This window comes from Lithohypha guttulata (assembly GCF_036872675.1).
Source record: "Lithohypha guttulata strain CCFEE 5908 chromosome Unknown scaffold_3, whole genome shotgun sequence".
In the NCBI taxonomy this organism is placed as follows: Eukaryota; Fungi; Ascomycota; class Eurotiomycetes; order Chaetothyriales; family Trichomeriaceae; genus Lithohypha; species Lithohypha guttulata.
In genome coordinates, this window is record NW_027042752.1 from 2,562,183 (window position 1) to 2,587,471 (window position 25,289).

The 25,289-nt window shown below is 49.1% G+C and overlaps 7 protein-coding genes across 7 annotated transcripts; 2 read left to right on the forward strand and 5 right to left on the reverse strand.

The window, feature by feature from the left end:
• Positions 1–622: 622 nt before the first annotated feature.
• On the reverse strand, positions 623–8,079 carry ags1 (Cell wall alpha-1,3-glucan synthase ags1; the record flags this gene model as incomplete). Its single annotated transcript, XM_064899067.1, has 2 exons — positions 623–7,678; positions 7,729–8,079. The coding sequence occupies 2 exons, from the start codon at positions 8,077–8,079 to the stop codon at positions 623–625; spliced, it is 7,407 nt and encodes a 2,468-aa protein (XP_064755024.1).
• A 2,980-nt stretch (positions 8,080–11,059) lies between these two features.
• LTR64_004723 (uncharacterized protein) lies at positions 11,060–12,127 on the reverse strand (the record flags this gene model as incomplete). Its single annotated transcript, XM_064899068.1, has 1 exon — positions 11,060–12,127. One exon carries the CDS (start codon positions 12,125–12,127, stop codon positions 11,060–11,062), a length of 1,068 nt encoding a protein of 355 aa, XP_064755025.1.
• A 547-nt stretch (positions 12,128–12,674) lies between these two features.
• SPE2 (spermidine resistance protein) lies at positions 12,675–14,186 on the reverse strand (the record flags this gene model as incomplete). The annotated part of the gene is made up of 1 exon (XM_064899069.1): positions 12,675–14,186. The coding sequence occupies one exon, from the start codon at positions 14,184–14,186 to the stop codon at positions 12,675–12,677; it is 1,512 nt and encodes a 503-aa protein (XP_064755026.1).
• Positions 14,187–15,963: 1,777 nt separating this feature from the next.
• On the forward strand, positions 15,964–16,983 carry CFD1 (cytosolic Fe-S cluster assembly factor cfd1; the record flags this gene model as incomplete). The annotated part of the gene is made up of 1 exon (XM_064899070.1): positions 15,964–16,983. The coding sequence occupies one exon, from the start codon at positions 15,964–15,966 to the stop codon at positions 16,981–16,983; it is 1,020 nt and encodes a 339-aa protein (XP_064755027.1).
• Positions 16,984–17,137: 154 nt separating this feature from the next.
• LTR64_004726 (uncharacterized protein) lies at positions 17,138–18,676 on the reverse strand (the record flags this gene model as incomplete). The annotated part of the gene is made up of 1 exon (XM_064899071.1): positions 17,138–18,676. The coding sequence occupies one exon, from the start codon at positions 18,674–18,676 to the stop codon at positions 17,138–17,140; it is 1,539 nt and encodes a 512-aa protein (XP_064755028.1).
• A 1,704-nt stretch (positions 18,677–20,380) lies between these two features.
• LTR64_004727 (uncharacterized protein) lies at positions 20,381–21,372 on the forward strand (the record flags this gene model as incomplete). Its single annotated transcript, XM_064899072.1, has 3 exons — positions 20,381–20,453; positions 20,499–20,810; positions 20,861–21,372. The coding sequence occupies 3 exons, from the start codon at positions 20,381–20,383 to the stop codon at positions 21,370–21,372; spliced, it is 897 nt and encodes a 298-aa protein (XP_064755029.1).
• Positions 21,373–22,488: 1,116 nt separating this feature from the next.
• On the reverse strand, positions 22,489–24,894 carry LTR64_004728 (uncharacterized protein; the record flags this gene model as incomplete). The annotated part of the gene is made up of 1 exon (XM_064899073.1): positions 22,489–24,894. The coding sequence occupies one exon, from the start codon at positions 24,892–24,894 to the stop codon at positions 22,489–22,491; it is 2,406 nt and encodes an 801-aa protein (XP_064755030.1).
• Between the last annotated feature and the right edge of the window lie 395 nt (positions 24,895–25,289).

Below are 25,289 nucleotides of genomic sequence, written 5' to 3' on the forward strand. Positions count from 1 at the left end.
CCCTTTAGCTGCAGAGAACCAGGCCAGCTGATTGCTCTATGTGAAGTCGAGCAGGGAGACTGCAGCTTGTGTCATGGTTCATGTTGTGTCACCTCACGACCTTCGTTCAGCCTTACCGACAATAACCTTGAGCAATACGTCTTAAATGTGTGAAACAGCACTTAGAATTTGTTAAAGCCATCGGATGCTATGTTCAAAATCAGAACGAGCCCAAAAAATTCCAAGCTGCCACTCTGCAGTAACTTGGTAGTTGTCAGTAACGCATCTGGCGAGTCGAAGAACGAAAAGGCCGAGTTTGAGGTTCATGAACCTTTTGGGGAAGGTACTACTCGAGTATCGTGTTCTCCAAATTTACGCGACACGAAACGCGCATGCTCAACGTCCCCTCCACTTTCTCGTGCTTCAATTGAGACTTCATTCGCCTTTGTTATGAGTAAACTAGCTATGGACAAGTAGAAATTGATCCTACAGTTTTCGAGTGATCGACTTTTGTTTCAACGCCATTACCTATTCTATAAGTATCCGAACCCTGTTCGTGTTATTCTTTCATGTACCACGACGCCGATATTGTTTGCCGTTTGTGCTAAACCGCCCAGAACAAAATAAACGCTAGAAAACGTGATCATGGCTTGCTCAACTGTTCTTTCCTGAAGAACACGAAGAAACCAACGCAGACACCTAAATTGCAGACCAACCCGATCCAGAACCACGCCTGCCATATCTCACCCACACCTTTGCTCACATCTGGCGAGATTGGGCCAGGCCCGATCCTGTTCGGCGCGCTTGCTCGAGCAATCATCGTTGCAATGGAACCAAGTACCTGCGCTGCGACTAGTGTGAACGCGACATGCACTCTTGTCAATGTCACCAGCAGGATCATGCCCAAGCCAACTCCCTGAATTGCATCAAGGGTGCCAAGCCACAACCAGAGAGATCTCGATAGAAGAGCAGAGGACATGGCAGTTCCGCCAGGAGCCCACGGCAGCCACATACCGATGTTTGATGTTCCCCACCAGATTTGTGCCCATCTAGGAGCACCGAGACCGATGGCGAAGAGCGGCAGGATCCAAGAGTGGCTCTTACTCAGATACATAAAGACACCCAGCATACCAGACCATATGCCAATGAAGAAGACTAGAACAAGGACCACAATCGCCCAGGTAGGTGCAGCCTGGCTTGAAAAGAGGAATGCCCAGTTGCGTCCATATGGTGCGCTAAGGAAGAAGTTCTGAACCACCACAGTAACAAAGAACCAGAGGATAATCTTTCGCCTGGTAATGCCAGTGTAGAAGCTTGGAATGTTACCCGGTTGCTGACGGTAGTAGCTAGGCAACCCATACCAGATGATTCCTCCACACGCCCACAACATACAAGCAATAGGTAAGCAAATAGCTGTGATCTTCCACGAGCTGCTGACAGGTTCGCTAGCAAGAAGACCTTGCATATTCCTCTTTGAAAGGTAAGATCCCCAGGCCCACAGTACAACCACATAGATTTGCTGTGTTCCTTGAATGATACAAGCTCTGACAACCCATGTCTTCGTCTGCGACCCACCTTCGTCGCCAAAGTTGAGGCCGAAGAAGATTGAACCGGAGCTCGAAGCACAGGCATACCATGCCGTACCCAGGTTTTGAACCCATCCTCGGCCGTTGACACTTGGTGAGAAATGTGCCATAGCAATGAACAGGAATGCCATACCATAGAAAAGGAAAGGCAGACTGAGCGAAAGCCTGCTCTGGAAGGTTCTGAACAAGATCCACCATACCACACTCGTCACCAGATAGATCGAAGCTATGACATACAGCTTGGCTGCTGGCTGGCCGACTTCACCTGTAAGAAGCGTAATCTGGTACGAGTTGGCTGCGATGATTTGACCAAAGGCTAGGAAGAAGCTGTACACTGGCCAGTCCATGACTCGCAGTTGCATGAACTTCAACAAACCAGTTGGCGGAGTATAATCCTTACCCAGCAGAAATTCGTCTTTCAGCTCATCGTAGTTTGCCATATCCGAGTCAGTGGCGTGCCCATCGTTGTTGCTCAGCATGCCAGCAGCTTGATTTGCCTCGGAGATGTGTCCTGCTGTCGAGACATCGAAACTGCTTCGAGAGCTGTGAGCATACTGGAGCCGACCGAGCTTTGCATCGCGGAAAGAGCCGAACCATTTCTTTTCAGATTTGACGAGGAACTCTTCAATACATGTCTTGTCAGAGTTGGCGCCACTGAGGCCTTCCAGCCGATGCTCGAACTCGCGATAGAACTCGCCAGTGCTGTCAGTGAAGAAGGGATCAACTTTCTGCAGGTTGTAGTCCTTCTTATCACCAACAACAGAGTTGACACTGAGCATCGATGGTGCTTGAGAGTGGTGGCGATCTGTATCTGTTGCCCATGCTGGTGTGGGTGGAGTGATAGCCCCGGAGCCGGGTGTGTCAAGACCTGCATTTAGTGACGGCAGTCGAGGCGAGATCAGGTCCTGTTGCCTTCCTGACGGTACACGAAGAAGGCCGGGTGTCATTGAAGGCGATTGTCGCGGCATAGTACCGACTTGACCAGGCAGAGGACGATCCAAGTCTCCCGGGTCATTGAAAATACTTGCTGAGTCTTCCTGCTCATTCTCGTCGTAATCCAGGTAGTCATCATCTTCTGGTGTTGAGTGCGCAGTTCCGATCTGGAAGGGCGATTCTTCCAGCTCTGTATCGATGATCGGTGGCAGTGAGGGAGCAACCTGAGTGGCTTGGACTGTTTTTGGCTGATCACCAGCTTGTACGTGGCCTGGACCGCGCCTCGAACCAAGAGAGACTTGTCGTTTCAGACCTGAGCCACCGCCACCTGTGCTTCTCTTCCTTATCTTGTTCTGATCTTCCTTGGCTTTGACCATGCTTAATCGCTCGTTTAGAGCGTGTAAGCTGAAAGCACTCTTGTTTCTGATCATGCCCGGAGTAAGGGCACCAGATGGGGTTTGTGCACCGGACGCTGGTTTAGATGGAAGTCCAAGTCCGAGCCCAAATTGGCCATCAGCAGAATGATGTCGACGGGCGGCTTCGACCTTGTCGTGAATCTTGATGGCGGTTCCCTGCAGAATCTCAAGATCTTCGACCCATTGAGCGACTGGAAATCTCTGCTTGGCCGATCTTGCTCTCATCAGTGCTCGAACGTCCGTCTTCGAGGCAAGGGCTTCTTGAATAGCAATTCGGAATTGATGTGTCAAGTGCGATGTGGTCGCTGACTCGACGGTATACCACCAACCAGGCATTTGACCCAGACCTCCAACTCTCGCACCGACACCAAGAGCACCTTTTCTGCCAAACTCGACTGCGACGAGACCGAAAGGCTCGTCTCGAGAAGGAATCAATGCGAATTCTGCTCCGGAAAAGATGAAGGGTGGGAGTGCAGTGAAGACTGGCTTGGAGAAGACTCGTCCAGGATACACTTTCATCATCTTGTCGAGCTTAGCAGCTGCGAACTTACCATAAAGATCAATGACTGGTCCAATCGTAATGAGCTGAACATTGGGATTCGCTTCAAGGACACTCGGGAACACATCAGCGATCAAATCGACACCCTTTTGCATAGACCATCGTCCGACGAACACGAAAAGCTCAGCATTAGGATTTTGCTCAAGACCAGCCCATTCCTGTGCTTGGCGTCGAAGTTCTCCTCTTGACGCCTCGAATTCGGAATCGACTGTGATGTCCGATTCTTTTGGCAGCTTCTTGTCCCAGGCGCCCGTGTCGGAGGGATCTGGATTGGGCAATTGACCGACTTTCTTTAAGCCCCAGAAAATAGGATAACGCTTCCATGCTCGAACACCATATTTTTTGGAAACACCCACAGCACCGAATCCGTCTTGTTGTTCTCGGAGAATGGATGCGCCAGAATGCAAGAGGTTGAAGACTTCACCGAATTGGACGTATCTCTGAGTGACCGGAACTGGTAAGTTGAAAACTGAGCAGACCTCCTCCAGTTCTTTTTTGTTGCGGACAGGCCAAAGGCCTTGGAACTCGGCATTGTGAAGGGACAAACAGGCAGGAATGGTCCTAGGAAGGAGATAGAGAGGAGCAATAGACCCGTGGTAGTCGTTGATGTGGTAGAGGTCGATTGGAAACCGGTTCATGGCGTGTGCGATACACTGATTCCAAGCCGAATAGTAGATAGCACTATCGAGGTCGTCCATTCGAGGAGGATATGGTTCAGCTTTTGTCTGTTGTCTGAAGACTGGAGCGTCCAGGAGCACATAAGTAATGTTGCGCAGTTGATGGTACTGAACCTTGATCTCGTATATCTGCCCCATGATCACGACATTCATAGGATCTGCTGGAGTGTCGACTGGATAGTCTATGTCGCCAATACAAGGCACAACCCAGATAAGATCTTGATGCGCCAAGTTCTTGCCCATCAATTGTGCCATGACACCTAGACCACCAATCTTCACCTTGGTGCCCCAATCTTCGATGTCGTATTCCATTGTAGCGATAAGCACCATTCTACGTTTGTCCGTGGACACCAGGTTGCCAGTAGTCTGCAAAAAAGTACTCTTCCTTTTTCGGAAAGCAGTAAGGAAATTCTGATTGTGCGATCCAGGACTTTGCGGTGCTTCGGTGTCATCATTGAGATTTTTGTAGCCTGCCCCAAATATGTTCTTGACAGACATAGGGATTATCGATGATTTCTCGACAATACCGATCTGGTTGAATTTGATGCCGTAGAAGGATTGCATGTACAGCCACACAGCGACTCCAGCGAAAAGGATCGGCATGATCCAGAGAAGAATGAACAGCGCAAGTTGAGGCCACATACTACCTGAAGGTATAAGTCTGAACTTCAACATGCCGTCATTGAGGATGATTTTCCAGCCCAAGTTTGGCCTAGGAGGAGCTTGAGTGATGTTCAACGCGACTGAGGAGAGAGAGGACGGAGGCAATCGGTCGAGTATAGAGTCCTGGTCGATATCACCGAAAACAAAGGATTGATCAGGTTTGCCGTCAGGATTGATGCCCCAGACGTTGATCTGTGCTAGCACTCCCTTTTGCAACCATTCTGTCATGAAATGATGTTCCCATGTGCTGTCATCGGTCTGAACCATCTTGTTTTCGAGGCCAGCGTCGTAACCGTATTGATTGTAGGGTCCGTTCCAGAACAAATGTGGAAATCGTCTTTGCTTGATCTTTGTGTCAACACTGCCTTGCTGCACGATGTCACTCTGGCCGACTAGAGGACTGTAGTATTCGACTCGAACGTGATCGCCTTCCCACTTTTGCAATTTTGTACCAGTCCAAGGCTGCCTCTCGATAGTAGTGTTGCCGCCTCTGTAGGGTGTCCAATCGCTGTAAGTGGTGCCCCAATTGGTCGAGTATCGCCACAGGCTTGCACCAGCTGCGTGGTGATGAACCGTTAGCTGACCATTGTTCTTGGTGACCAGGCTGTTCGAATAGTTGGCATGTAGAGGGAAAATGACAGGATTGTTCATTTGACCGATACGGAAGAGCAGCTTGTCAGTAGCGTTCGTGCCCACGCCGCCACTGGCTGCCGCTGGAGAGGACACTGTGAGAGCGTGAACACCGTGTTCGACGCCTGTCAATTTTGCCTTCCAGGACCACATTGACGGGATGTAGCCGACATATGTCAAGTTGAGATTTGCTGTAATAGTGCTGCACTCCACACTGTTAGTGTCGATGGATGGAGTCCTGCCAGATTCCGTGGTCGAGTTGAAGGTAATGCTGTTTGTAACACTGTCGCAATCCATCTCGGCTGAAAATTGTAATTCGACATCGACGTCTTCTGACCCGCCAAAGGCGACAGTTGAGTTAATTCTTGTATCGTGTCCAGGACTGAACTTGGTCATCATAGGCTTCAACCCCACCCAGTTCTCGGCTGGCACATAGGCTTTAAAGCCATAAGGCGGCATATCGAGGCTCGCGACACAGCCGTTGGGACTGGTAGAGCCATTGATACCCAAGGTACGTGCCGAATCTTCCAGTGTGACTTCATCGAACGGGTAGAACAAATTCTTGACAGTAGTGCCACCTGCAAAGGGAGCAATCAGTGCTGTGATATTCATCTCTGTATCGTTGTTCTTGCAATCGAAGGTGAACTTCGTGGTTTCATTGAGGTTCGAGTAGATTAGCCAGATACTGAGATCACCCTGACCCCCCTCTTGTGATAAGTCTTGTACCCCGGGAAACTGTGACCGAAGTACAGACCATAGGCCAAATTCAGTAGGTGTCCCTGACGAACCGGGTAAAGTTACGTAGCTTGTCTGGTTTGAAAGCTGTTGCAGAAACATGCCGTCGTTTAGCACTGGATAATTGTCGCGAAGATGGTACATGTGTCGAAGAATATTACGAATCGGATGGGTAGGGTCTCGGTGATCATGCATCTGAACTTCGTCTTCGCAACCGTGAGCTGCAGCCTCGACTGGCATTTCATAGTACTGAGTTGAAGGATCTGCATAGCTGTAACAACCGTGTTGCATCCATGCTAATGCGGACGACATAGGCTGTCGGCCGAAGATGTAGTTGGTCGCAGTATTATCGAGGACATAGAAAGCTTGTTCCTCGCCCCATAGCAAAAGTGGAATACCAGGGAGAAGCATCGTGGTTACGAAATGCCCCAAAAGCTGTCTTTGGACACCCATTTTGATCGCACCCCATCTGAAAACATCCTGGTTAGTAACACCAAACATGTGCCTCGGATCCCATTGACCTGTGTTGGCATTAACCATATCGTTGGTAATGATGAAATTGTTCCACTGATCAACCCAGTTCTTCGGACTGTCGTATCCTGCCTCAAGGTTGCCATCCATACCCAGGAATCGAGTCATCGTGCGATAAGTTGTGTAGTGGAAGGCACCGGCATCAAGACCTTCAATACCAGCTTCCTGAATAAAGTACTTGCTGTCGGATGTGTTGGTCAAGGAGGCTGCTAGTGTTAGATTCTCTGGTAGCATGTCCGGCTGTCGTCCTCTGCCGATGTAGATTGCGCCTGCGACATTACCACCTGTAATTTCACCTGGCAAGAAGAAGTTGTCTTTTCCATACTTTCGGGCACATTGACGCATTGCTGTATTCATATGACCCATCGCGTCCACTGTAGCCTGCATTGCCTTGTCATATCGATAGCCATCGATGTCAAGTTGGCCGATCATCATGCAATAGAAGTTCTCGAGCTTCAGTCTCACTGGCTCATGCCATTCACGTAAACGATCTTGGACGGACGCGAACTTGGTGAGCTGTCGTCGCCAGTCCGGGTAGACACCAAAAGCCTCGGTATCACCATACTGATCAAACTCGCCGGCGAAACAGCCTTTCATCTGGTCTGTAACGTCAGTGCCTACAGGATAACCGGTCTCGAGCCAAAATCGAGGATATTCGCAAGACTGGTTATACTCCTCTTTCACTTCGAAGTCGTAATATCTCCTAGCATTCTTCCATTCCACCTTGTGCTCGTCCAGGGTGAAGGGAGCTGTTTCGTTGAGATATCCTTCAAAGCCTAGTAGATCGCCTAGCGTTGCGAAAGTGTTGTCGAGGACGACATACATGCCTCTGTCGTGGATGGCGTTCACAGCTTCTCTCCATTTTGCTATGTCGCCAAAGTGCCAATCAAGGATAGTGAGGTCGAGTGGTGAGTATGAATCGTAGGTCCATGGCTGATTGAGGAACGGTGAGCCGGCAATGTATATTCCCTGTGAGGTATCAGCAATTGTGTCTTGGCACATTGAAGACTGATACGTACCTTGATACCCATGCCATGTAAGTAGTCAAGTGAGTCGATGAGGCCTTGCAAATCGCCGCCATTACGCATCTGGTTGGAGGTGAGGTCATGCTCGAAGAGGGTACCATTGATGTTGTCGTTGGCCGGGTCACCATTGACAAAGCGATCAAGAAACAAGGTATAGAAGGGAAAGCGCCAGTTCTTGGGCGACGGCGTAAACTCGTGACCAGTCCATTCCCCGGAATATTCCAGAGGATGTTGAGCATCCTGATTAGTGTTTAGATTATATTTCGTCCATGCTGGGTCATAGTTGAATCCATATGTCCCGCAAACCAAAACCGCAACAACGATCGTAAAAAGAAGGGACGACATGTTGACACCATGAATCAAAACGAATGACTGGTGACAATATCTGAGCAAGTGAACATACCCCCGCAAAAGAAGAAGAAGGATACAAGATCAAAACACCAGACCAAAATCAAACGCATTCGAGTTGTTGGGGGTTAGAGGGGAAAGAAAGATAGTAAGCGAGCTCGACCACATGTTGGAGCAGTACATTGCCGAACCCCTTCACCAGCCTATAGCCAAGAATAGAAGATTTACCACAGCTCCATGCACGTCTGACCTCAGCAGGAGCACGAGAGCAGGGCCACTTTAGGAGCACAAAAGTTCCGTCAGGGATGACCAAAGAGGAGAGGCATTAACACAGGTTTTTCCACATTAGTGGCATATTTGGCGTATGGACCTTCCTGGGATCCGCGAGAGTCGGTGGGAGAGATCCTGGTCAGTCAACATCTTAGTCAATCGGAGACACGATAAGGAAGCCACAGCTGCAGCGGCGTTGTGCCGAAGCAGGGAACAAGGAGTGTCTCAGATAAATGGTGGGTTGCTTATGAGGAAGCGTCAAACTTGTGGTTCAGCACATGCATATAGCGAGGAAAGAAAGGAGTGAACGGACCGACCGTTGAGGTAGTATTGCATCACAGTACAGGTACATAAAGTTCTAGTCCACAAGTGTTGTGTTAGGAAATTCTTTTAAAGTTCGACCAGGAAAGTGTAACGATGCCTGCTCCGAAGATACCTCAAAGGACGCATCATGGCACGAGATTGCTATAAGTTGTGCTGGCCGTCGGTGCATTATGAGTGCAAGTCTGTAGCAGCAAGATGAGAGATTCGCGAGCTTGATCGAGCTTGATCGAGGCGAAGCTGGGAACATTAATTCCAGTATTCAGGTTGTGGCCATCTTGTGCCTTTTAATAGACTGGCCAATGACTGAGTGGCCATGACACTAGAGTTGGATGCAGCAAATGTGTGTGTAGGGACGTGCACAGTTCTGATTGATGGGCACAACGTCAGTTGACCACACTGCAATGTTACGTGACTCAGTTACCTCGTGTGGTGCATTAATTTACGTCTCACATGCCTTGCAGGGTGACATGATAGCAAGCGCGCCCCATTTCCGTGTTGAGGCGTTTGGAAGTGGAAGTCGACCAGGATGCCAAATTGACGTCGATCGGTGGTTGGTCAGCAGTGGTAAAACACAATATGACTCCACCAAGAGACTCACGAAAATTTCTGTGCCTGCACGATGAGCAATACAGTAAACTGAAAGATTGTACACAAGCAGCCAACTTGTTCGCTATGCATCTGAAGTTATTGCAAGTCGCAATCGCATATTGTGTTTGCGAGTGAGAAACATCTATCCCTTGACGGCAGGCAGTTCAGCATGAGTGCAAATAAGCTCGAGGAGCGGGAGCCAAGGAACGGGATTTCCAACTTGTGGCTTGAGGTTTGGGTTCCACGTTGAGCACGCATTGAAATGGCTCAATGGTGGCTTCTCGGCACGATAGCAAAACGGATGTGGCTTGATGTGGTACCTAACGTTTGTATGCTGCGGATCCTCTAGCTCGGCCTGGCCATGGGTGCACGTGTACGCCGGCGGGCGTTTGCCGATGTTTGCACGGTGCGCCCCTGTTGAGGACCGTAAAATCCAGAGGAGTGTCGTGGGAACGACCTTCAGGTGAAAGATACCGATAATTGTCGCCAATTTCGGCTCTTCGTGGATATCTAAGCTCACCCACTGGCAGAATTAGATTGCGGTAAAAAGGATCGTGGATGTTGAAATGGCATCACTGAGCTGCACGTGATGATTCATTCATTTCTGGCATTTTGTTTGCCACGACATGAATAGGTCAGGTCGTCTTGCATCGAGGTGACACAGATAAATGGGGAGTATTGGCGGACATCCAGGTTATTGGACAGCTCGAAAGGATGCCGTATGAAAGGTTGTGCGTGTCGGCTCGAGCGACACTTCAACCGTTGTTTCCGTAACCTTGTCGTGACGCGGACCTTGAGATAGGGTTCGCCCAAAGCTTATTACGAAACAACTTGTCCACTGTGCACTCATCATGGTACCAATACGTGCTTGGCATGATGGTATAAGTACAAGTCAAAGACCATCACAACGAGAGGAGAACAGGCACAACCCACTTGTTCTGCACAACACTGCCAGAATACTTTAGCTTACGATATGTGGTCACGAAGATTGCGCTGACGGCCGACTGAAAATGCAGAGTGTACCAACAAGCGCGACGTTGTGAAACAAGCAGCTGCTTCGAAAGGCACACAAGCAATTGTTGAGATCTTCACCCACAGCAAGGGCGATTGTGCAGACGTCTGCCGGGTGGAATGTTTGTTCAAATTGGCTTGAAAAGGATCTTCAGGTACCAGCTGTACATTCTTTAGGCTGTGAGCTAAGCATTTTCCTTGCTCGTGTGTTTCTCAAAACATGTAGTCAGAGGAAGCGAGGAGAGACTCGATTCGCGCAGAACGTAGACACCCCTTTTGCTTGTACAAGCAATCGCCCAATATTGGGCTCTCGCTTATGCACGTTGGCACCATAACATGATGGTCTTGCGATAAGACAATCTGCACGCCAATAATTAAAGTTTTAGGCCGCGTCCTGACGCGTACAAGGAATCAATAGTTCTCCGCGCAGCACGAGATCGTTATCATGAACGTGCATCTGTCAAGCCGCTGTAGCTAGCTAGAACAAGCTGTGTGTATCCCGAGATCATGGCAGCGAGCGCTTGTTGTGGCTGACCAGTAGAGTCGGCAGTAGGCAATCTGCTGGTTCATCAAACTGGGACGATCGCCAATTTGTCGTTGAATAGGCTCCCGTCGAACTGTGCAGCTTCGGCACTGTCGCTGACTGTGTAGCAGCGTTTCTGAAGCCTAACATTCTGGCCCTCGGCAGATGGACGATACGAATGTGGTGTTTGGCTGGTTGATGGCGTCGGTCAAGGTTCTTGTGTGGTCAAACACTGACACGATTAAGACGACAAAGCGACGTTCAACGAAATAGTCTTTGTCCTGTCGCACCATCGCCGACCCTCCAGGCATTTGAACCTCGAATGCCCAACAATGGATGGCTAAGTCCGCCAAATCCAAAACCATTGCCATCGCCATCATTCTTGTACCGTCGCAGCGCTTCGCGCAGGTGGTCAGGTAACAGTCCTCCTCTGTGTTTATTTGGAATGTACTTTTCAGCGTCCTTGCTCAGCCTAAGGATCTCAAGTTGAAGTGCGCGTCTCTCTTGCTCGGGAATGGCAGCAGCTGGTTCCTTTTCGCTTTCAGCCTTTTCTCTGTCAGCTAGGGCTTTCTGCTTTTCTTCCAATCTCGTTCTCCGAGCATGCTTCTCTAGCGCAATACCGACATCCGCAGCTTTCGCACACTCGTCTTGCACCTCTCGAGCTCGCTCGATAATCTCTATAGCAAAAGCCTTTGTAGCGAATTGCACAGCACTAATGGCTGTTTGAGCCACACTTTGGCTCACCGTCTGATTGACTATTCTCTTCAGCGCCGAATCTTTGAATTTACTGCTGCGGAGGTTTGCATAGCGTTCGCCTTGAGCAGCAGTCAATTGCCCGAGGAAAGTGCTGAGCTTCCTCTCTTCTTGCTCGTGCTCGCCTTCTCGTGCTTCATCCTCGTGGCCATGCTCTCCAAGCTCTTCCTCGTCTTCCTCATCAGCTTCGTCTTCCGCGTCAAGTCCCGATTTTGCAGTAGACACCACAGATTTGGCTTGCGATGCTTTGCCAGTCGTGCCTGTGCCGTCTCGAGCGCTCTGCGCATCCTCTTCTGTGACTTGTAGGGACTTTCTAGGTCTGCCTCGGCCACGAGGTTGTGCTTTGGATGTGCTCATCCTGGAGAACGTGCTATTAGCCACACTTCCTGTCTCCGAACGTGCGCTATCGACAGCTGAGGCGTAGGCATTACCATCGATATTTGCTGGGAACGAGGTCTGTCGCAGAGGGTGGAGTTTTGGACGTTTGTTTGCGGCAGAAACCTGTGAGGATATCGATGGCCGCTTCTTTGGATTAGGTAGACTGGCTGGAAATGGTGCTGGGGGTGAGGAAGCCATGGTGGCTTGTGAATGCGCTGTTCGAGTAGGAGTAAGTAGATCGCAATTATGTATTATCCAGTCACGCAGATTGATGCTGCATCCGAGGCTGATACACAAGAACTCAGATAGGGTGTACAGAGGCAGTAAGGATTGCGACAGCGATCAGGTGCAATCATTCGGCGAAAACAGTATGGATATGACTATGACTATGACTATCAACACTACGGACAAGTGAAGCATGAGCGAACAATTTGTGAGGCTGATACAACGAGATGTGCATATTCGCACACTTGCCGGGCTTCATGAGGCACAAAATGTCTTCAACCGGCTACGTCCGTCTTCGCACACAGTGAATCACATTTCCACGACTACTCTCACCATTACGAGCTTACTCTGAACACGAATATTACAAGGAGGAAGTCTAGAGGATCGTATCTCAATATCATTCGTTTTGGGTCGATGTATATTATGGAGTATTAAGGCACTTTCTCTCAGTACGAAGACTTCTCAGCCAGCACACAGAAGGAATGACTAGAGCTTGTCATCAGTATTCTCGTAGCTCTGATTAGAACCGCTCGCCAATTCTCGGAGCACCTCCTGTCCAGTCATTGCGCTCGTAGTAGCGGAAGACCAAATCATAACCATCAAGATCGTGAACAATCCTATCGATGCGCTTGTAACCAGGAATGTTGTCCATCTTCTGGCCACGCCGAGCAGCTTGACGCTCGAAAGCCTTAATCTCAGCAACCTGCACAACATCACCAGCAGCTATCTCATCGTAAGTGGTCTTTGCCTCGAACAGGGTCACTGAGAAGCGACCAGGCTTGAAGATATCGACCACGCTCTGGATAATCTCAACAGTTTGTCTACCAGTTTGACCAGCAGGCACGTTAGTCTCGAACGATGCATATGAACAGATCGCCTCAGGAGTGACGTGAACCGTGAAGTAGGATGTTCCTCTTCCACCCATAGCGGCAGGCACGACACCATTGGCTGAAAAGCCGCATGGCGTGAACTGGTAGGCATCAATTCGTGCATCTGGATATTTGCTCTTCGGGTAGATTTGGGAAAGTCCGCATGTGTCAGACACAACAGTGCCTAGCGCATGTCCTTCGGTGGTCAGCTCGGGCGGACAACCAGACTTGGCCAATACTTCGCTGTCGTCGGATGTGTTGCTGAAGACATCCAGAATCTCATCAGACTCAGCTTGAGATCCTCTCCACTGCTCCTCTGCGACCGCACTCGCATTTTCGAGATAGAACTGCTTGGCATTCTCCTCGTCGAGGTCAGTCATAAGAATCTCAAGCGTCTCGTCTTCTCCTTCAATCACTTTCGAACCTCTATCCTTGACCACAGATGACGGAAAGTTGATAATTTTGGTCTCAGTGGTTGGACTGCCGTCGATACTAGCTGGACTAGCTGGAGCGGAGAGCATGGTAAAGGGTTCTGTCAGGTACAGATACCAATGCTCCCCATTCATTTTTCCGATCATGTAGGCACTACCTCCGACGAATAGCTTGTCTAGAGTGTGAACTTCGTCCCTCCAGCTGCGATGGGGACCGCGCTGTCGGTCTGGAAAGAGAAAGTTCTTTCGGCTGTAGAAGACTCGATAAGGAGCTGCTGCGATAGCTATGCCAAGGACGTCAGGTGCTGTAGCCCTTGCATAACCTCCGAAGAGCGTTGCAATCTCAAGAATTCGAGGAAGACCGCATAGTAAGGTCGTGGTACCACAAGTCTTGAGGATCAGCTTGTGAGGCCAAACGAACATGCTGGACTCAGACAGCAGGTAAGCATCAACTTCAGGAGACTCGACAATAGAGAGAACCTGGCAGTTGACCAAGTCTAGCATTGTCTTCCAAATTTCAGCCGGAACCGCTTTCAGACCGGTCGGTTCGGAACAGTTATGCAAGTCCTCAGAGCTTGGACTGAACCAAACCTCTAACAATTTCTCAGGACCTTCAAAGGCATTGCTGGAATCGAGATCTACAGCGGCTTCATGGTTGATGATCAACGACGGTGTCTGAGTAAAACTCGATGGTGACACAGTGTAGTTCTTGGGAATCCCAATGTTGACCATATCCTTGATAGAAACAAGGACTAGGTCCTGACTGCTACTCTTTGCTTTGTTTGGGGAAGATTCGGAAACACTGATCTTGTAGGATCAGCGAAGCACTATCTGCCACCCAGACGAACGGTGCGGTGCCCGCCTGAGGAGAGAAGGCCCACTATCTGTGGGAGCTGTGGAGGCTGGCTTTTGCCAGCAGCAAGCGTGTATATTCTATTAAAGACCTTTGAAAGGGTCGTTAGGGAGGTCGAAGAGAGGCGAGAAGGAAGAAGATCTCCTGTACGGACGGAATTGTGGGCAATGTGATAATAATATCAGAGGAAGTTGTCCAGTATTGTTTTATCCGGGAATTTTGAACCGTAGAAGTCGAACAGTCTGTGTATTTGTATCGCGGGCTTTGTAGGAGGTGTTATCGTGGTCTACGTAGTCGTTAGCAATCGTCGCAAGCAAACTGGTGGCAACCTTGGAATTTCACCTACTTTGCTGGCTTGGACAAGAATCTCAGTAGATCTTTCGGGGACATAAACCGGAGAGCGGAAAGACGAAGAAGAAGCTGAGGCTACTAGAGCCTGCTCGTTGGTATTTCTGGCTGACTGGTAGACGCCAGAGCTGCGTTTGAGTTGTAAGAGGGTTCAAAAATGCCTCAAACGAAGTTGGGCTTTTCGGGTCTCAGAGTGTGCTCAGTGTTGTGTTCACTTCACAGTAGTTTGCCCTCGCTGGCGAAGGAGGTCAAGGTGAAGAAGGTTGTCTGCGCGAACGAAAATATTTATCGCAGTTCAGGCAGTGACTTCAAAATGTGTGAATTCAGTGGAGTGTTGCACTGGCACTGCGCGTAAATTCAAAAAAGGCCTTCCGTCACCGCTCCCTCAGCCACTACGGTTTTAACGCTAAAAAAGAATTCTCGCCGGAAACACGCCCGAGCGCCTCAGGCCAAACATCCTCATCCATCTCCAAATACTGGTAGATTCCATAGTTTGGGCACACAAAGAACAGCGTCACGTTTCTCGTCACTGTGGCAATTTCACCAGAAGTGAGCTACTCTCTAACGAACTAACGTAAGTAGAGCATATCTTGCAGTCCTTCACCTTCCAGTAAATTAAAAGAAAGCCGACTTGAAATTCGGGGTGCATCTGGACGCAATTGCTTGCTCGTGTGCCCCGTTAATCCCGGCTTTCAGTCACAATTTTATTCACGATCGCCTGATCTCTGAAAATTCAGACCTCTCAGCAATGTCTCCAGCTCCATGTAAATGCCATAGACCCTAGCAAACTGCACGCCATAGCGACACACTAAGACATCAGTCTTGACTCGCGCGAACCATCTGCCAAAGCTCGACGCCTATATTGGAATTCCCAAAGATGCAGAATGTCAATGAGCGGAGCGAACGTTCTCCTGCCTGCCCCGGGTCGAGGCTCTATGGGGCGCCCCGAAGCCCGGAAATGTGACTCCGTAGCACCTGAGTGCTCACTTCAAGTGCCTCCTTCAAGGCCAAAAGTGACCAATGACGCAATTCGTAGTCGAAAATATCGGTCGTGCTTTGCATTACCAATCACACCACAGGCAAACCTGCATGTGCCATGCATCATACAACCGTACTAGTAGTTTGCATCTTTAGATTGACACCTTGGAACAACTATCCCGGGGCTAACCATCCAGAAGTAGTCACTACGTCCACGGAATAGGGACAACTAGACAGTCTACTTGTTTTACAGGTCAAAAAGCAGCAAACCCGCCTCCGCCATTTTTGTTGAGGAGCAGTTCTTCTTCAGGTCGAGAAGGCTACAAACAGATGGGGCTTGAGAATATCAAGCACATTATACTTGTGCTCTCTGGTAAAGGAGGTGTTGGGAAATCCAGTGTTACATTGCAACTAGCTCTATCTTTATCCCAGCAAGGACACAATGTTGGCATCCTAGATATTGATCTCACAGGGCCAAGCATTCCTAGGTTGCTAAATCTTGAAGACAAGAAAGTCAAGCAGGCACCTGGAGGATGGCTTCCTGTACCAGTCCATGACGCTCTAGAAGGCAATCAGAATGGAAGTTCGTCTCAAGACCAATCCGACGGTACAACACCAAGAACGAAGAGGGGCTCCCTGCACGCTCTCTCACTCGCATTTCTACTTCCATCCAGAGATAGTGCTGTCATCTGGAGAGGACCCAAGAAGACAGCAATGATTAGACAATTCGTCTCAGACGTTTTGTGGCCACCAAATACAGATTATTTACTCATAGATACACCTCCAGGCACATCCGACGAACACATAGCCATCGTCGAAGAGCTTCACAAACTAGCAGCAGCCACGCCCGTCATTCAGAGTGGGCAACCACATCTCAACATCTCTTCGCCGGCAGCTTCACTTGCTGGCGCCGTGGTCGTCACTACGCCACAAGCCATCAGCACGAGTGATGTGCGCAAAGAACTCAATTTCTGCGTCAAAACACAAGTACCTGTGCTTGGTGTGATCGAGAATATGTCAGGCTATATGTGTCCCTGCTGCGGCGAGGTTTCCAACATATTTTCAAGTGGAGGTGGCAAGGACATGGCAAAGGAGTGTGGAGTCCCATATCTTGGGAGTGTACCGATTGATACAACATTTGGCGATCTCGTCGAAGGAGTAAAGCAGACACAGCAAGAAGAGAGTACCAGCAGTGATGCACAAGCTACATCTGTTGCCCGCACGGAACTAGTTGAAAGATATAGAGACTGTGGGTTATGCACTATATTCAACGAGTTCGCCTATGTTGTGGTACAAAAAGTCGAAGGTACACCTCAAGCTTTAGTCACTCAAGGCCACGAAATACATTAATTTCGTGTACAAGAAGAATTCATTGTCGATGTCTGATACAATAGGCACCCCCACCTATCACTCTGAACCATTCATATGCGCTGTACCTCTGGCGCGTACTTGCGAACTGTGCACTATCACGATCAGGGTTCAACCTGGTTGCAGCCGTGTCTCGTCAACACTCGAATATCTTACACGTGCTTACATTGATCCTTGACCATTTCTTTCCGGTGTACAGACTTAGCAAGAACTGCCAAGGCCAATACACGTGGTACAACCACCACCAGGGCATAGGATCCCATACCTCGTAAGTCCCGTCCCTCCAGAAAACCACTCTGTCTACGAACTCGTCAAGACCTTTCACCAACGTGGAGACGGAGCTGTCGTGCTGCATTGTGACTAGGCTGAGGAGAGGAAGGATCAGGAGGTTAACAAGGTCATGGCCGACCCAATAGTATCGACCAAAGGGATATCTGGGATACACGATGTTTTCGTTGAGCGTACCATTTGCAGCCGCTTCCGCATATGACGATGGCTCATTGACTGATTCATCAAGGAGGGACAGATAAGCGTCTGCCATGGAAGTTGTGTGTGCGAACAATGCAACAGCTGTATGCGCTCTGGGATTGCATTCGATGGGGTATAAGTTGATCTCTGTGTTCGGGTCGGTTTGGAGTAGATCAAGCTCAGCATCCTCGACTAGAAAGTCGAAGCTCAGATGTCCTGTGAATGAGTCTCCGCCGTTTTTGGCATAGTTTTGAGTGAATTTGAGCATTTCTTTGCTTAGTCTGGAGTTGGTAGGGAGGGCTTGGTAGTGCATCAGAAGCTCGGCAGATGGACAAGCCACGAAAGCCTTGACATGACCTTTGATAACAAGAGAATGTGTGCAGAATTCTTGTCCTTTGATGAATTGCTGGATGATCCATGGCGACTTCTCGGAAATGGCCAGTTTAGATAAATGCTTCGAAGTCTCCTGAGGACTACTCTTGGGTAGGAGGGTCATATCTCCACGATTCGCGTCGTCCATACCAATCGTCTTCATAATGTATCGTCGTCCTTGTGGCGCGTCTCGAAGTGTTTCGTCAACCTCTGCTCGCTTCTTAACTGTGTATGTCTCTGGCACTACTAGGCCCAGTTCCTTGGTGTGCTCAATAAAAGTATGCTTTTCGTGTAACATCTGTGTCGTCTTCACGTCGAATTGTATGGCTTTGCATCGCGTTCGAGCTTCCACAATCTGCTTCGCCTCACCATCTTCCACAGCTGAAGCTACACCAGAACAGCTGACCCAAAGATCAATTCCTTCTTTGCCGATCACGTCAAGCAGGCCTTGAATGTAACGAGCCGAACCGTCTTTGTTGTTGGGTTTTCTCAAAGGTACAAATTTCTTCACGGCTTTGGATACTCGTCCGGCGACTCTTGTGCCCATCGGCTCGAAATCAGCGCCCACCACATCGTGTCCTGCTTCGTAGAAAAGTCTTGCTAGTGCCAAGCCTTTGGTCATACCAACACCCGTCACGAGAATTGTCCTTGGCTTGAAGCCGAACCTCTGTCGTGCTATCCTCCTGTTGTTTTCGACCTTCGATTGGAAGACATAGCCGTAAGCTAGACTCCAGAACGTGATGAATGTGTCAAGCGGTAGGAAGAATAGGCTCAATGCAACCAACGCCAGATCTTGCAGCATGTGCTGCCAAGCTGGGCTGTTCGAATCCAGCATGGCGAGGTTCGACTAGAAGATGTCAACTGAGGTGGACAGTGCTGGAAGAAAACATATAAGTATCCTAGAATTTTATCGAGCTTTGGAAAATGCTACAGCTTCCGCGTAAGGCAAGGATTTGATTTCATTACGTCTCGACGTCACGGTTTCCACCTGCAACGGAGCATGTGCGTTTTTTGATCGTTTAACAAGCGTGAGCTCACGAGCAGTATATACTCCAGTTCTGCTGCCACTTACTCGAAAGGTTTCGACTACGGAAAAATCTCATGATACGAGGTCAGATGCACGAGAAGATAGTTCAATGTCAGGTGTTAGTGGAACTTTGTACTTGGTGCAGAGGGTATCAAAATGCCACGAGGAAGAAGCTGTACATCATCCTTGCACGAAACTGACGCGCCAAGGAAGAGCTCACGTCGTCGACCTGTATCTCACCTTCCACTTTCAATCCTCTCGAGTTTGATCTTCAGGCCCGGATTTTTCATCCTTTCCCTAACCGCAAAACAAGCTGCTTCTCCTCTGGTCAGTCTTACCAGGAAGACGATGGTATCGCGGGATGAGACAATGGAACTGTGTTGCTACGAACTGACTGCACGCTTACGAGGATGACATTCAACGCGGCATCATATAGAACAGGTTTGTTGACCGTGTGCTGCATGTTCTTCCGAGGTAACTCGATACACATCCAATCAGTCTTACTTGCACGTTTTCGCACATTCTCGTCGTTTGGCCCTCTGGATGTTAGTAACCTCTATTACCTCAAGCATGCTCGGCTAACCAAACACAATACTGACTACCTCGACAAGGAGAAATTTTGGCGTCAGTAGCCATGGTAAGGAGCCATCGTCTACATTGCGAGGGTATTCGAATTATCAGGATTAGATTCGAGAAGAGCTTATGTTGATCTTCAAGGAGAAACGCGGTATTCGAAACTCTCAGGAAACTCCCAGTACACGATATTCCCACGCTCGAATTATTGTCGTACTGTCATGCTCGAGACTTTGCGCCTCCAGGGTCCTGGTTGCTTCATACCAAGAACGACTAGCATTCACAACGCTTTGCATTTTCGGGCAAAGCTTCAAAATACCAGCGGACTCAATGCTCGTTTCCAACAATACCGCCATACACCTAGATTCAAACTCGTGTAGTGGTGATGCTACCACACTCAGACCAGGCCGGTAGATACTGTGCATGAGCTCGAGGGCAATTGAGAGGGAAAATTTCCACTTCAGGATAGACAGTCCATGAAGCCAGAGCCAGAAACTATTATCCTGTATACTGTTAGCCCACGAGCACGTTTGGGCCAGAAGTTCTTCAAGGGCCGAATTTGTGACCACACTCGAGATCGTATTGCTTGATCATAGAGTTGCGTCTATTGGCGCCTGTACGGACAAGTGATAAAGAGATCAGCTACTCAGGACGTCCAGACCTCATGTTGAAAAATTCCATATCCGGCGTGTTACACTACAGATGCGACGACCAGTATTCGTGGGCTGATATGGCTGCAGATGTCAGCTCTGTCCTGTCACAAATATTCGCCGGCTCTGTTGGGCAAGTCTGACTCGCAAAAGAAAAGTTTTGGTCCCTATAACCTGTCTCATCGGCGGCTTGACTGGTAGACTGCACGGTTACGAATTGAACATACGCATGTCGCATCCTTCATTCGCCACGATGTATACCTGTCTCATAGCGTTCTTGATTCGCTCAATGGCGGCCCAGGTCAACGAGGTGACTGAAGTTCAGCCGATTACTGTTTTCGCATCATGTCATGCGTATGTTAGTACGTGTGTGCTGTTCATGCTTGAGTCTATTCTGACACCTCCAGATTACGCCGAGCTTCTCTGGCAGAGTATCGGCCCTGCACCAGGATTATGTGATTGGTTTGATGAAGCTATTACAGCGCGCGAGTCTTGCAACTCTTCACGTGGAAAGAGTCGTAGTTCATCAGTTACAGTTGAATTGAACGTACCGGTCTCATACTGCTCACTTGACTTTGAAGCAACAACAACGCCAAACAATTTCACCAGCAGCATCATCAGCATCCCAGATTTTTACGCTTGGGTTTCGTCCTGTAATTCTTACTTGAATAATAATCAAACCGCGGATCCAAGTGCATCGAGCCTGTGTAACGTTATTGGTAAGTGAGGTACACGCTAGGCACGATACCAGAGACTGACTTAAGCCCAGTTTCTGCTTCCTCAGCCAGTCCGACAACACCATCAGCAAGTTCAAGCTCTTCGAGCACAGCTATACCATCACAGACCGCAGCAGCCACGACTGTTCCCACCTCGCCCAACCTTAGCACAGGCGCTATCGCCGGTCTTGCTGTCGGAGCAGCGCTTGGAGGCATTCTCCCCTTCTCCCTCGTCCTCTTCTTTATCTGGCGTCGTCGCCGCAAAGCAGAGCGCAAGAAGGCTGCACAAGCCGATGTAGCGGCTACAGAAAGTCGAGAAGAAAAGGCTCAGTTATATTTGGACGATTACCAGCCCACACGAGAAGAGCTAGAAGGAATGAAAGTACCTCGAACAGTGCGAGAAGTGGGTGGACTGAACAAGCTTGAGCATGAACCATTGTATCGGACATGTTCAGAGTTGCCGGCGAATGAAGTCGCAGGAGCCGAGATGAGGAGCGACATGAGTCCTACGACTGATTCTTCTACTCTTGTGGATTCGAGCGCGAGTAATAGGTTTAGTCAATAGTTATGACGAGTAGCAGGAGCATGTGTGTCAATGAACTGCTACAACCTGAAAAAAAAAGTCCATGTCATGTAGACATTCACGTTTCCCGGACTACGTTCTCCAAGTAGACGCCTCTACCAGAAACAGAAGAACGTCAGTAACACCGTGCACAATGTATGTAAAAGTAAATGAGGCAGTGTATACAAAATGAAGTTTGAAACCGCAAAAAAGAGAGACAAAGGAAAAACAAAAAGATATCACATCGTGTTTCGATAATTACGATTGACCAACTAATCACGAATCAGCACGTGCATCAAACACATGGACTGGATCATCACTCACCGCAGGGATCGAACCTGCAATCTCCTGATAGACTAATTCAGCGTCGTAGTCACTGAAAGGAGAGTAAGCATGCGGTTCGCAGATGCGGAATATGAATTGAACGTACGGCGCCTTGCCATTGGGCCAGTTGCTTTTGAAATCGTTAGTGAACGAAGTTCGTGAGGAACTGGTTGAATGACAACTTACGCCATGCGTGTGTGTGTGCTCGCTGTGCGGCAACTTAGAGCTCGAATTTGGAGGGTATCCACTATCAAGGCACGTCTTAGGTACATGATAGCGGGACAGACACGTGGTTACGAACAAAAGGAATCTGGTCGGAGGGGTCGAATCGCATTTGTTCAGTGCGGGGATTCGGAGCGCGAACACTGGGATAGAATCACAGTAATTATACGTATCGGTTTCTGTTCGGGCCAGCGTCGAAGACAAGCACTATCGTGCGGGAACGCTGACCACGGCAAGGTTGGAGAGCACTTTGAATGAATGAATGACACAAACTGTTATAAACAAAGGTCTTGATCGAAGAATCAATGGTCGACCGAGTGAGAAGGCCAGTTGAAGTTTTTTGTCCAAGCAAACAAATGTACGGGTGCTCACAGGAAACGTGACAGGAGGGAGTGAAGACACACTACAACAAGTTATAGGAAGTCACAACAAGTTCCGAAGTTAGGGCAAGTTACGACAAGTAGAAGTGAAAGTGGTTGGCAGAGTGCAAGTGAAATGATATTTCACGACTCGGAATGTTGAATGCCTTGACGCATATGAGACGACACTTTGAACTTGAGCTACAGTACTTGATCACTCGTCGTTCCCAGCTCTGTCCCTACGCATGTCGACCTCATTGAGAGTCCTAGTGAAGCCTGCATTCACAAACCCACCTAATCTTGCGAACCAAATCCGACCAGCTGGATGCTGTCGCACTCTCTCAAGCAAAGTTAACGTCGCCTCCCGGACCTCCCAGCTCTCATGGAACAATCCCATCGAGACCTGGAAAAGACCTGCTTCACTCAGTGGAGCATGCGACAGCAGTTCTAGGATCGTAGTGTATGTGGTACAATACTGCGACAAAGCAAAATAGATTGGTGCTACCTCACCAGGTGACAGTCGTAGTGTACGTAGACGTGCGAGAGTATGCGAGATGTCTAGGTACGGACGTGGTTGCCCAGATAAGTCATTTCCGTTCATACTTTTGACTGATGCAGGCGAGATTGGTGATGTCGGCGACGATGAGTCCTTCCCTGGCTGTGACTGTGTGGCAAGATCAGAGATGAAGTTGTAGTATGACCTCGTGCTTCGCCAGCCTTCAATCTTCGGCGTCATCGCGGAGAGTTCTCTCAACTTTGCATCTTCGCTTGGCCAGACATAGCCATGGCCCTTGAGCGACCCAGCAGTTGTAGTGGAAACGGTGGTCGTGCTTGATTTGCGTCTCGACGGTGCAGGAGCCTTCTCAATTTCCGTAGACGGTAGCGCTGACAGAGACGAAGCTCCATAAACAGTCTCTTCAAATGCTGCAGCCATACGGGTGAAGCGCGAAATATAGCTGCGGAACTTCGAACGAATCATCTGTTCGCCTTGACGCTGTTCAATAGCCGCCATGACTTCCTCCATAAAATTCATGTCGCCGGTGGGATCCGGCACAGCCTCTCTCGAGACGTTATGGTTCTGGGAGAAGAAAGCGCCACCCTCGGTCAGAGGTGCAGGTGCTATACTCGAAGAGATCTTCATACGTCCAGCTGGCAGGTCGACTAGCAAGTCCCACCACTCCGGATGATACAGAAATGTGGGATTAGTGACACCAGCAATGAAGCCAGGAACGTTCAACAACTCATCGATCTTACTAAGATCGGTGTATGGAAAAGCGTGACGAGTGAAGCCTCTCAAGATACCACCTGAAGCTAGAGCACAAGCAGCCAGAACTGCCTCTGCAACTTCGCCAGAAGGTCTCTTATGACCCAGGAATATGACTCTCTTTTCTGTCAAGACAGCATTGATTAGGACGATTATCGGGTGGGTAAATGCTCCAGCAGTGGTAAGATGAGGATGTAAGGCAAAAGGTTGTGGTTGTGTAACATGTGGTGTATTAAACGTCTGGATCAAGTGAACTAGGGAGAAGTCTCCAACAGTCTCTGGAGAGGGAGCAGTCGGTATCTTGACCGGTATGGGGATTTCGTTGTATACGATACGAGATTCATACTCGTGGGTATCTCTGGGAACAATGTATTTCTGCTGGGGTGTTCTGCTGGGTGATGAAGGTGGACTGAGTGTATGGTCTTGCTCCTCGTCCTCTACTCGTTGCTCAATCATGGTTTCAAACTTTTCCACAAACAAGTCCTTCACATCGTTGGCTTGTAGAATACCTCTTTCCAAAAGTGAAAGACGTGGCATGAGAGACAGATCCATGGCATTGAGGGCATTGTAGAGGTTCTCGAGGATTTTCTGCGAGGGAGTTTTGAAGTAGTCTTCCAGGGCCAGCAACAACAAGGGCTTGTATATGTGTAAGAACGAGTGTCGCGTACATATAGCCATAGCTTGGGTTCGTGCACCACGCTTGGCCGTAGAATCCTTCTTGGTGTTCACCAGATTGAGCACATACATTAACGGTGGGGTCTGAGTATCGTCTTCTTCATCACTTTCTTCCTCAGAGTCTGCTACCTCCTCACCAGCCTGTCTACGCTGTTCTCGATCTTCACGCCGTTGCCTCTTCAACTCTTCTTTACCACTGAATTGACTGTCGTCGTCGCCATTTCCGTTGTTTTTATGGAGGAAAAACATGGTCCAGTCCTGAGAACGCATATGTGTTTGATCGGGTAACATGAGCTCAGCCAACATGTTCTCATCAGGGCTTATGGCTCCCGGGAATTGGTGTTCCATGGATGGGCCTTTATCTGCATCGAAAGAGGCGACAAGGATATACTCGACATGAGGTTCACCTGAGTTGGCAGGATATTGCGACTTGAGGCGACGGGTTCTCTTGCGCGGAATGCCATCCTGCACCGGTCTATATGATAGTTGCTGTGCAATTGATCCGACTGAGCCTATGGGCGATCTTATGCTAGCGGATTGTTGGGAAGGTGCTTTACTATGTCTGAAGTTTCGTGATATCGAGTCAGAAGAGCGATGCGATCCATGGCCAGAAGAGATGGAGGTCCGTCCTTCACCTATTGAAGCGAGAGGATGCGATCGCATGGGCATTGTAGTTGCCATGTTAGATGACCTGTCGCTCGCATGTAACTTTCAACGCGTCTAATCGTGTATCATGATGGTCGCCTAGCAAAATCGTTGCGTTGGGCGTGTCGTAGCCGGCTTGGAGGTGTATAGCAGGCGCGCATGGACTCTCCAGGGTCGCAGTTGCGACATAATGGTCTGTACAATATTTGGACTGCCTCTGCGAATCCCCACGTTTCAGAGGAGCCCCTAGCACCCGCATGGCTTTCGGCGAGGTTGATACGGCTTGTTTCAACAATTATGGAACCGTTAGTGGATTCGACCTTGTAGTTGCTCCGTAACGCGAAGTATGTCAACAAACGATACGGTCACCAATTCAAGGCAATTCAGTCTTGCTACATCGTATAATGCAGAGAAAACCACCACCAAAGTCA